Here is a 12500-nt window from a genome sequence, read left to right on the forward strand (position 1 = left end):
ATTCTGCGTCTGTCTAAGTATACACCGTACACTGTGTAAAGACACAATAATATATTTGAAAAGAAGAATGTGCTTTTGAAACATTTTTATTTTCGAAGTCTTAGGTTACAAACACAGTTGCAAATTCAATACATTCCCCCGGTGTTACATACAGGTGCATTCACTTCATGTCTAAATACAATGACTTTATATCAAAATACATATTTGCTCAATAGATTTATAAATAACTTAAAAATGTCATAATAATTTAACAATAATAATAACTTAACAATGGAATAAATTCTCTGTTTAAATATATTCTCCAAAATGCTTTAAAAAAAAAATATCCTTCTTGTGTCCAGCACATGATGTATAGAAAGTAAGGGCCACAACGCGGCTACATATGAAATGCTCAAGACGCTGCACATCTGATATGAACAGAATCTTGATGCATTTGAAATACATTCCATCAGTTTGCATGTTTCTTAGTAATATCAATAAATAGATAGATAGATAATACAATCATAAATATGCTATGCAAAATGAATATAAAAAAACCATAATATCCTTATTGGATGTAAGGCACTGGAACATAGCATGACTAAAATCTCTATATGATGATATAGATGTGTTGGATCTAGATGTACATCTCTATATGATGAAATAGCATGTGTTGGATCTAGTTGTACATCTCTATATGATGAAATAGCATGTGTTGGATCTAGTTGTACATCTCTATATAATGATGTGGGATGTGTCTGAATCATGCATGTGGATCTAGGCGTGCACGCAGAAGTCTTTCAGGAAGGTGAAGAGGATGTCAATCTCTCCAATAGCTTTCTTCATCCCTTTCCCCGCATCCATCTGAAATACACAAGAAACAAACAAAATGGGTTTTAGACAAAGATCGCATTCAATCAAATGTTCAATGGATTAATTTTAACTTTGATTAACGCATTTAACCCTTATTAATAACTTAGTTTATAATGTTTCTTTGTGACAAGCATGAAAATGATCAAGTCTATACGGGTATCGTGAAGAATTACCTCGGACAACTTCTTGCGGAAAGCTTTGCTGTGGTGGTGATCATTGTAATGTTTAATAGCCTAGAAGAAAGAGAGAGGAATCAGTCACTTTCTCTGAGGGGATATAAACACCATCTCTACACAATATCACACTTCAGATCTCTGACTGAGAGAGAGAGAGAGAGAGAGAGAGAGAGAGAGAGAGAGAGAGAGAGAGAGAGAGAGAGAGAGAGAGAGAGAGAGAGAGAGAGAGAGAGAGAGAGAGAGAGAGAGAGAGAGAGAGAGAGAGAGAGAGAGAGAGAGAGAGAGAGAGAGAGAGAGAGAGAGAGAGAGAGAGAGAGAGAGAGAGAGCAGAGACGAGACAGAGAGAGAGAGAGAGAGAGAGAGAGAGAGAGAGAGAGAGAGAGAGAGAGAGAGAGTGAGAGAGAGAGAGTGAGAGAGAGCGAGAGAGAGAGAGAGAGGGGGGAGAGAGAGAGAGCGACGAGAGATAGAGAGAGAGATAGAGCAGAGAGAGAGAGAGAGAGAGAGAGAGAGAGAGAGAGAGAGAGAGAGAGAGAGAGAGAGACAGAGACAGAGACAGAGACAGACAGACAGACAGACAAACAGAGTGAAACATAGAAATGTGTTGAAAGGGTAGAGAATAGATGAGAGAGAGAGAGAGAGATTAAACAAGTGAGTGTAGGTAAAGTGAACGAAAGAGAGGAGAACTTACACAGCCATGTTCCTCCAGGTCTCTGCTGACTCGGGCCAGGTCTTCCTTCAGGGCAGGGAGTTTAGGATGATGCTTGTCCTGCTTCTCCTTAGTGGTCAGGATGTTACTCAGGTAGAAGTCCAGGATGTTAGCATGCAGGCAGCAGATGTCCCTGTGGTTCTGCTGTATTAAAGGCATCCATTAATTAGTATGATATTATTAGTATTGCCTACATTTGCATCAAGAAATATTTTAGAAAAATTTAGAAATATAAAATAAAACACAAAACTAAATTGGATACCATTTTCACACCAAGCTCTAAAATAATAGGCTAGACATGGATTAACATAGACATGGATTAACATGATATTATTAATTGGTTTAATTGACACACCTTTTTAGTATCGATGTCTGGCATCAGTTTAGTGTCAGTATCATTGTCAGAACTTTGCGCCTGTTGAAACAGACAGGAATGGCATTATTAGGCAAAAAATAAATCAAAAACCATAATCAAATAAACCCGTATAAAAGACAAAAATAATAGGCTGCTAGTTCTACAAATATAATATATTTAGTTTAGTCCTACAATTATAAGCCATTATGGAATATGAAATATGATAAAGTAATATGAAATATGATAAAGTAACTTACATGTTGAGCCACCAGCTGCACCATGGAGTCGGTGTCCGCGCTGTGCAGTGGGGCGCTGAGCGGGCGGTGGATGGAGTGCGCCACGGCTTCCCGCAGCAGACACACGCTCATCACCACCACCACCGCGGCTAGGAGTTGGACCATGCTGAACTTCATATTGGCTCCGGGAGATGCGTGTCTTTCTCTTCGTTTGAATAATAATGCGAAAATATCACAGTTCGCCTGGAAACAATACATTATATGAATAAGAGACAGTTAAATAACTTATTTTAATTTAGGTAAGCCTTGTCTAATGCTATTTAAAGGCTACACGCTACAGGTTATAATACATCTATTTTGCAAGAGAGACCTATTGTAAAACTACAACCAAGATCGCACCTTAAGCTGCTTACCTTGAAGGGTTGGTTTGGGAGGTTGTCATGTTTTCTACCTGGTAGGGAAAGTATTTATATTGTCTAGAGGCCTAGGTGGAGGGGACGTCATTGTGGTTCCTTTCCCCGTATTCAGGTCAATCCGCGGGTATCCCCCCCTCCCTCCGCAGCCTCCCGACCTGGGTTAACCAGGTCAACGTTATAACACCGAACTGCAATACTATACAGAAATATACACAAAAATAACATAATAGGCAGAAAAAAGGGAAGATGATTCATGAGCAAAAAGATGAAATGAGATAAATAAATGTGTTCCTAAATGAATGACGTGAACTCAGTCATTCATCAAAAAGAGAACTGATGGCCTGGGGTTCAGGATGTTGTGGCTACGTCACCCAGTTATTAATATTTGAAATGATTGCGTCAGTTTTCTTCTCCTCAGGTGGTTTAGGATGCTGGAACATTCGATATAGAGTAACTGTACAACGCTAACTGTAAATTCCCCTCAATGAAATTAAATATATGACAGCACTGCAAACAGATCAGCCATTGAGCCCAGGCTCAACACACATCACGATGTTTACAATAGTTAATCGTTGAATCCACATCCCAAATTGTACCCTCATCCCAAATTGTACCCTATTCCCTTTAAAGTGCACTACTTTTGACCAGGGCCCATAAGACTCTGGTCATAAGTAGTGCACTATTTAGTGAATAGGGTACCATTTGGGACGTCAACAATAAAGGAGAGCTGGTGCACTTGAGACAGATTGAGGCAGATTCAGCACACTGAGTTGCCAAGTGACCCTCTGAGAGCTTGGTTACATCCCAAAATGGCACCCTGTTCCCTATGTAGTGCACTACTTTTGAACACTACCCATAAGACTCTGGTTATAAGTAGTGCACTATATAGGACATAGGGTGCCATTTGGGACATATCCCTTGTCCAGCCGTAGAGGAAACCACTAGGCTCTTTCACAACTCGGGGGGCAGTTTCCCTTATTATTGGCAGAGTGTAGTATATGATGAATGGTGGTCGTCATTGCTGATGAACAAAAGGAGTCTGCTCATACTGAACATTGATCATAAGGTTTATTCAGACCACAAGCTTCAGCATGAGTAACAGACTTGCAGGGTCTGGAGAGCAGTGTCCTCCAATTCTAATGGCTGCTCTAACGTCTCATCGTTTAACCCCTATTTATAAACACTGATGCCCCCTCTTCTGGCCAATCACCAGTCTCCCCTGTCTACAACCCACCTCCTGTCTGTGGTATGTGGTATTACACCTAAAACATTCCCTCTTGATACTACCATAAACAACATTCTATTTCTTCATGAAAAACATTTAACAAAGGCATAATCTTCAGATACTATAAGAGGTTCACCAACTATCATCAAACACTGTGGGACAGGCTTCTATGAAGCATACCACTGTAGGCCAAGCTACATTAATCCATGTCTTATCTTATGGGAAGTGTTTTCATGCGTCATTTCAGTACCGTTTCATACAACAGAGAAGCAGGTGGAGGGATAAACCAGTGTGTTTTCACTGAGCCACACGTCATGGGCTGTTACCTGGTTATATTACCTGATGACTATTACCTGGGTATGACAGACCAACCATGGCTCCTTCCTGGTAAATGACTTGACTATTACCTGGGTATGACAGACCAACCATGGTTCCTTCCTGGTAAATGACTTGACTATTACCTGGGTATGACAGACCAACCATGGTTCCTTCCTGGTAAATGACCTGACTATTACCTGGGTATGACAGACCAACCATGGTTCCTTCCTGGTAAATGACTTGACTATTACCTGGGTATGACAGACCAACCATGGTTCCTTCCTGGTAAATGACCTGACTATTACCTGGGTATGACAGACCAACCATGGTTCCTTCCTGGTAAATGACTTGACTATTATTGCAAATGTATTGAAAATGAAATACATAAATATATCATTTACATAAGTATTCACACCCCTGAGTCAATACATGTTGAAATCACCTTTAGCAGCGATTACAGCAGTGAGTCATTCTGGGTAAGTCTCTTAAGAGCTTTGCACACCTGGATTGGACAACATTTGCAAATTATTATTTTCAAGCTGATTTAAGTCAAAACTGTAACCAGGCAACTCAGGAACATTCAATGTCGTCTTGGTAAGCAACTCCAGTGTATAATTGGCCTTGTGTTTTAGGTTATTGTCCTGCTAAATGAATGTGTCTCCCAGGGCCTGTTGGAAACCAGACTGAGCCAGGTTTTCCTCTAGAATTGTATTTTTATCCTAAAAAATGCCCTGACTTGCCAATGACAAGCATACCCATAACATGATGGAGCCAACACCATGCTTGAAAATATGAAGAGTGGTATTCAGTGATGTGTTGTGTTGGATTTGCCACATTTTTTGCAGTTTTACTTTAGTGCCTTATTGCAAACAGGATGCATGTTTTGGAATATTTTGTATTCTGTACAGGCTGTCTTCTTTTCACTCTGTCATTTAGGTTAGTATTGTGGAGTAACTACAATGTTGTTGATCCATCCTCAGTTTTCTCCTATCACAGCCATTAAACTCTGTAACTGCTTTAAAGTCACTTTTGAACTCATGGTGAAATCCCTGAGCGGTTTCCTTCCTCTCCGGCAACCGAGTTAGGAAAGACACCTGTATCTTTGTAGTGACTGGATGTATTGATACACCTTCCAAAGTAAAATTAATAACTTCACAATTATCAAAGGGATATTCAATGTCTGCTTTTTTTTTTACCCATCTACCAATAGGTGCCCTTCTTTGCGAGGCATTGAAAATCCTCCCTGGTCTTTGTGGTTGAATTTGTGTTTGAAATTCACTGCTCGACTAAGGGACCTTACAGATAATTGTATGTGTGGGGGTACAGAGATGAGGTAGTTATTCAAAAGCCATGTTAAACACTATTATTGCACACAGTGTGAGTCCATGCAACTCATTATGTGACTTGTTAAGCAAATGTTTACTACTGAACTTATTTAGCCTTACCATAACAAAGGGGTTGAATACTTACTGAATCTAGACATTTCAGCTTTTCATTTGTAAATAATTTGTAAAAATGTCTCAAAACATCATTCTACTATGACATCATGGGGTATTGCGTGTGGGCCAGTGCCACAACATCTCAATTTAATCAATTTTAAACTCAGGCTGCAACGCAACAAATTGTGGGAAAAAAGTCAAGAGAATATCTTCTGAAGGCGCTGTATAAGGACTAGGGTGCTATTTGGGAAGCAGCCAATCGCATAAATATTGCAGTGAATTACTACAAATGTATTCTATGTACATGAAGTCAACGAGATAGCTAATTGATACCGATTGTTCCAACATTTATTTAATCTTTCCTCTCAACAGCGTTGCATTCAAACACACAGTGTATCTCTTATACAAACCTATACAACCTGTTTCAACTGCATCAATGTTGATTTGTAGTAGCAGTAGCAGTGCATAATTCACTTTCCAACAAGAGTACATTTACATTTTTGTCATTTAGCAGACGCTCTTATCCAGAGCGACTTACAGTTAGTGAGTGCATACATTTTCATACTGGCCCCCGTGGGAAACGAACCCACAACCCTGGCGTTGCAAGCGCCATGCCCTAGCAACTGAGCTACAGGGGGCCCAGTGTATCCAGAGTAGTGTATCAAGTAATATATTAACAACGCAGAATCGATACTACAGTAAAAATCTCAATTACAATAAAAAAGTAGTTCTCCATATACAAAATGAAATCATTTAGAATAAATACAAATCTAGTTCTTTACACTTTATTCAATACATTATTACAAAACATCTGAACTAAATTCACACAAATAGGGAGGGTATCCCAGATCCAGATTCAGCCTAGTAGTCTGGACACTCTGGTTATAGAAACCCAGATTCAGCCTAGTAGTCTGGACACTCTGGTTATACAAACCCAGATTCAGCCTAGTAGTCTGGACACTCTGGTTATACAAACCCAGATTCAGCCTAGTAGTCTGGACACTCTGGTTATACAAACCCAGATTCAGCCTAGTAGTCTGGACACTCTGGTTATACAAACCCAGATTCAGCCTAGTAGTCTGGACACTCTGGTTATACAAACCCAGATTCAGCCTAGTAGTCTGGACACTGGTTATAGAAACCCAGATTCAGCCTAGTAGTCTGGACACTCTGGTTATAGAAACCCAGATTCAGCCTAGTAGTCTGGACACTCTGGTTATAGAAACCCAGATTCAGCCTAGTAGTCTGGACACTCTGGTTATACAAACCCAGATTCAGCCTAGTAGTCTGGACACTCTGGTTATAGAAACCCAGATTCAGCCTAGTAGTCTGGACACTCTGGTTATACAAACCCAGATTCAGCCTAGTAGTCTGGACACTCTGGTTATACAAACCCAGATTCAGCCTAGTAGTCTGGACACTCTGGTTATACAAACCCAGATTCAGCCTAGTAGTCTGGACACTGGTTATAGAAACCCAGATTCTATAAAGCAGTGCACTATAGTGTACTCCATTCTGCTATAAAGCGGTGCACTATATGGTCAGGTAAATATGGTGCCATTTGGGACACATTGTGGTTCAGACCGTGCTGTGTGTCAGTGTTGTCATATCTCCCCCCAGAGACAAAGGTAGTGCACTACATAGGATACAAGGGTGATGTTTAGGACATAGTGTGTGTCAGTGGTGTTCTCATCCCCCAGAAGTCTTCCTTCCTGCTCTAACAGTAGTGCACTACATAGGGAATAGGGTGCCATTTGGGATGCAATGTGAGGGGGGGGAGGTCAGTGCTTCCTGTTATCTCTTCCCCCAGAAGTGGTCCTTCCTCCTCTGGGCTCGGTCCAGGACCTGGGAGGCCATGGAGCAGGACGCTGCCGACCTGGACGAGATCTGGGACATCCTGTCATCTGGAGGGTCACCAAGGGGTCAGGGGTCAGAGATTAGCCAGGTCAGGGAGAGAGTGATCAGCTGACTCCCAAAGATATAGAACCTCAGCTATCCTTTATGCTTTATGTCATGGAGATATTGAAGCAAATGTCTCATTTTATTTTGTGTAAGAGGAGGTGTCGCTTCACTTGTATCAAGACTTTAACACTGAAGACCAACATTACCCCTAAGCCTGCCTTTAACACTGAAGACCAACATTACCCCTAAGCCTGCCTTTAACACTGAATACCAACATTACCCCTAAGCCTGCCTTTAACACTGAATACCAACATTACCCCTATGCCTGCCTTTAACACTGAATACCAACATTACCCCTAAGCCTGCCTTTAACACTGAAGACCAACATTACCCCTAAGCCTGCCTTTAACACGGAATACCAACATTACCCCTAAGCCTGCCTTTAACACTGAAGACCAACATTACCCCTATGCCTGCCTTTAACACTGAAGACCAACATTACCCCTATGCCTGCCTTTAACACTGAAGACCAACATTACCCCTAAGCCTGCCTTTAACACTGAAGACCAACATTACCCCTAAGCCTGCCTTTAACACTGAAGACCAACATTACCCCCAAGCCTGCCTTTAACACGGAATACCAACATTACCCCTAAGCCTGCCTTTAACACTGAAGACCAACATTACCCCTAAGCCTGCCTTTAACACTGAATACCAACATTACCCCTAAGCCTGCCTTTAACACTGAATACCAACATTACCCCTATGCCTGCCTTTAACACTGAATACCAACATTACCCCTAAGCCTGCCTTTAACACTGAATACCAACATTACCCCTAAGCCTGCCTTTAACACGGAATACCAACATTACCCCTAAGCCTGCCTTTAACACTGAAGACCAACATTACCCCTATGCCTGCCTTTAACACTGAAGACCAACATTACCCCTAAGCCTGCCTTTAACACTGAAGACCAACATTACCCCTAAGCCTGCCTTTAACACTGAAGACCAACATTACCCCCAAGCCTGCCTTTAACACGGAATACCAACATTACCCCTAAGCCTGCCTTTAACACTGAAGACCAACATTACCCCTAAGCCTGCCTTTAACACTGAATACCAACATTACCCCTAAGCCTGCCTTTAACACTGAATACCAACATTACCCCTAAGCCTGCCTTTAACACTGAAGACCAACATTACCCCTATGCCTGCCTTTAACACTGAATACCAACATTACCCCTAAGCCTGCCTTTAACACTGAAGACCAACATTACCCCTAAGCCTGCCTTTAACACTGAAGACCAACATTACCCCTAAGCCTGCCTTTAACACTGAAGACCAACATTACCCCTAAGCCTGCCTTTAACACTGAATACCAACATCAGCCTAGTTAGTCTAGTTGTGATGAGCTGAGCTTTAACTTATCCAGAAGTCCAGGACACCGGATGGGTATACTACAGAACAGGATAAAGGAGAGTCAGATATATATATATTTTTTTATAAGCTTGAAATGGGCATGTCTAATTGACTGAACAACCAAAAACACATCTCTGAGTTTAGGTTTCTTAATGAACCAGAAAATAAATGACTAAGGCATTGATCCTGCATTGTAGTATATCACCTTCATTATCAGACTAATGTGAAGAAGCTTGTTGCCATGACATTACCTTCATCATCAGTTCCACAGCCACCCCCTGGACACAGCAGCAGCTCCGACGTCCTCAGGCCTAAATTACCTAGAGTAGAGGAAGACAATGGACACCTGTTCTGTTTGTTGTTGTGGGAGATACATGTAAATGCTAAGATAACAGTACATTTTTGCTTTCCATGTTATTACACATGATGCACAATACTGCTACAGTTATAGTCCGTTGTCTTCCAATGAACTCCTTAGTAGGTATGTGACTGTGATGAACTCCTTAGTAGGTCTGTGACTGTGATGAACTCCTTAGTAGGTCTGTGACTGTGATGAACTCCTTAGTAGGTCTGTGGCTGTGATTAACTCCTTAGTAGGTCTGTGACTGTGATGAACTCCTTAGTAGGTCTGTGACTGTGATGAACTCCTTAGTAGGTCTGTGGCTGTGATGAACTCCTTAGTAGGTCTGTGACTGTGATGAACTCCTTAGTAGGTCTGTGACTGTGATGAACTCCTTAGTAGGTCTGTGGCTGTGATGAACTCCTTAGTAGGTCTGTGGCTGTGATGAACTCCTTAGTAGGTCTGTGGCTGTGATGAACTCCTTAGTAGGTCTGTGGTTGTGATGAACTCCTTAGTAGGTCTGTGGCTGTGATGAACTCCTTAGTAGGTCTGTGGCTGTGATGAACTCCTTAGTAGGTCTGTGGCTGTGATGAACTCCTTAGTAGGTCTGTGGCTGTGATGAACTCCTTAGTAGGTCTGTGACTGTGATGAACTCCTGAAGCCCCTCCCCTCCCTCTGAAGACCCGGAAACAACTTGTTGTTGCCTCATCAGTTTCTACCCCAGGTGTTTCTATCCTAGGTGTTTCTATCTCAGGTGTTTCTACCCCAGGTGTTTCTACCCCAGGTGTTTCTACCTCAGGTGTTTCTACCTCAGGTGTTTCTACCTCAGGTGTTTCTACCTCATTCTACCCCAGGTGTTTCTACCTCATGCTACCCCAGGTGTTTCTACCCCAGGTGTTTCTACCCCAGGTGTTTCTACCCCAGGTGTTTCTACCCCAGGTGTTTCTACCCCAGGTGTTTCTACCTCATTCTACCCCAGGTGTTTCTACCTCATTCTACCCCAGGTGTTTCTACCCCAGGTGTTTCTACCTCATTCTACCCCAGGTGTTTCTACCTCATTCTACCCCAGGTGTTTCTACTTCAGGTGTTTCTACCTCAGGTGTTTCTACCTCAGGTGTTTCTACCTCAGGTGTTTCTACCTCATTCGACCTCAGGTATTTCTTCCTCAGGTGTTTCTACCCCAGGTGTTTCTACCTCAGGTGTTTCTACCCCAGGTGTTTCTACCTCAGGTGTTTCTACCCCAGGTGTTTCTACCCCAGGTGTTTCTACCTCAGGTGTTTCTACCCCAGGTGTTTCTACCTCAGGTGTTTCTACCCCAGGTGTTTCTACCTCAGGTGTTTCTTCCTCAGGTGTTTCTACCCCAGGTGTTTCTACCTCAGGTGTTTCTACCTCAGGTGTTTCTATCTCAGGTGTTTCTACCTCAGGTGTTTCTACCTCAGGTGTTTCTACCTCAGGTGTTTCTATCTCAGGTGTTTCTACCCCAGGTGTTTCTATCTCAGGTGTTTCTACCCCAGGTGGTTCTACCTCAGGTGGTTCTACCCCAGGTGTTTCTACCCCAGGTGTTTCTCCCTCAGGTGTTTCTACCCTAGGTGTTTTTACCCCAGGTGTTTCTACCTCAGGTGTTTCTACCCCAGGTGTTTCTACCCCAGGTGTTTCTACCCCAGGTGTTTCTACCTCAGGTGTTTCTACCCTAGGTGTTTCTACCCCAGGTGTTTCTACCTCAGGTGTTTCTACCCCAGGTGTTTCTACCCCAGGTGTTTCTACCTCAGGTGTTTCTACCCTAAGTGTTTCTACCCCAGGTGTTTCTACCTCAGGTGGTTCTACCCCAGGTGTTTCTACCCCAGGTGTTTCTACCTCAGGTGTTTCTACCCTAGGTGTTTTTACCCCAGGTGTTTCTACCCCAGGTGTTTCTACCTCAGGTGGTTCTACCCCAGGTGTTTTTACCCCAGGTGTTTTTACCTCATTCTACCCCAGGTGTTTCTACCCCAGGTGTTTCTACCCCAGGTGTTTCTACCTCAGGTGTTTCTACCCCAGGTGTTTCTACCCCAGGTGTTTCTACCCCAGGTGTTTCTACCTCAGGTGTTTCTACCCCAGGTGTTTCTACCCCAGGTGTTTCTACCCCAGGTATTTCTTCCTCAGGTGTTTCTACCCCAGGTGTTTCTACCTCAGGTGTTTCTACCCCAGGTGTTTCTACCCCAGGTGTTTCTACCCCAGGTATTTCTTCCTCAGGTGTTTCTACCTCAGGTGTTTCTACCTCAGGTGTTTCTACCCTAGGTGTTTTTACCCCAGGTGTTTTTACCTCATTCTACCCCAGGTGGAATGGAGGGAGACGAGAGGAAGAGAAAGAGTTGAAGGACTCTGGAGAAAAAGGGATTTCCCCCAGTTGTGATCCTCTGGCATCGGCTTCTGTATCTTTTGTCTTGAGGAGAAAGAAGCAGCTAGGAACTACAATACTAGACAATATCTGGTCTGGCGGGAAGGAAGGAATGAGGACCGGACTACAACTCTGTTTCCTTCTCACGTCCTGGTTATGTTATTCAACAGGTAGCCTGGTGTCAGATCCGTTGGTGAGACAGCAACAGGTTTGCAAGACGGCACGTGGCAAGTCAACCCAAACAGATACAGGCTACTTACATAACCTAACCTGGACGTGGCAACTTGGCAGGACAGTCCAAACAGATCTGGGACCAGGTTTTTTTGTTACGCAACAGTAGAATATGCTGAGAAAAGCCACAAACTGTAACGATGTCTCAGCAGTAGAGAGAGAGCGAGAGCGACCACACCCCACAGGGACTCAGTCAAACAGACTGACCTATATACTGTAGAGATGACGGAAACCTGACACACACTCACACACCTCCCATCGACGGTAAATGATGCTCATTGTCACATTTATATGTTCATTTCATTCTCACTAAACTGTCTTTGATGAGGCAGAATGCAGTGTTTTGATTGGCCCATAACTATATGGTGATGATGTGATGCGACAACGTCACACAGTTTTAATTAAAGTTGCAGATGCAGCATCCCAAATGCCAGTAATGTAAAAGAGGTTTTGATCAGTCAAAAACCAATGCTATTTGTATTTTCAGTTAAACTGCTGAGGCCGTTTGT

General features: G+C 42.7%; 1 protein-coding gene across 1 annotated transcript in view; it reads right to left on the minus strand.

The window, feature by feature from the left end:
- Positions 1–6287: 6287 nt before the first annotated feature.
- The window catches only part of LOC121555422 (nuclear protein MDM1), a 27984-nt gene continuing 21771 nt past the window's right edge, over positions 6288–12500 (minus strand). Inside the window, 2 exon segments of the mRNA XM_045219098.1 lie at positions 6288–7627; positions 9298–9366. Coding sequence (XP_045075033.1) covers positions 7518–7627; positions 9298–9366 — 179 coding nt within the window. The 3' untranslated portion in view covers positions 6288–7517.

The sequence above is a fragment of the Coregonus clupeaformis genome, unplaced genomic scaffold, assembly GCF_020615455.1.
Source record: "Coregonus clupeaformis isolate EN_2021a unplaced genomic scaffold, ASM2061545v1 scaf2054, whole genome shotgun sequence".
Taxonomy (NCBI): Eukaryota; Metazoa; Chordata; class Actinopteri; order Salmoniformes; family Salmonidae; genus Coregonus; species Coregonus clupeaformis.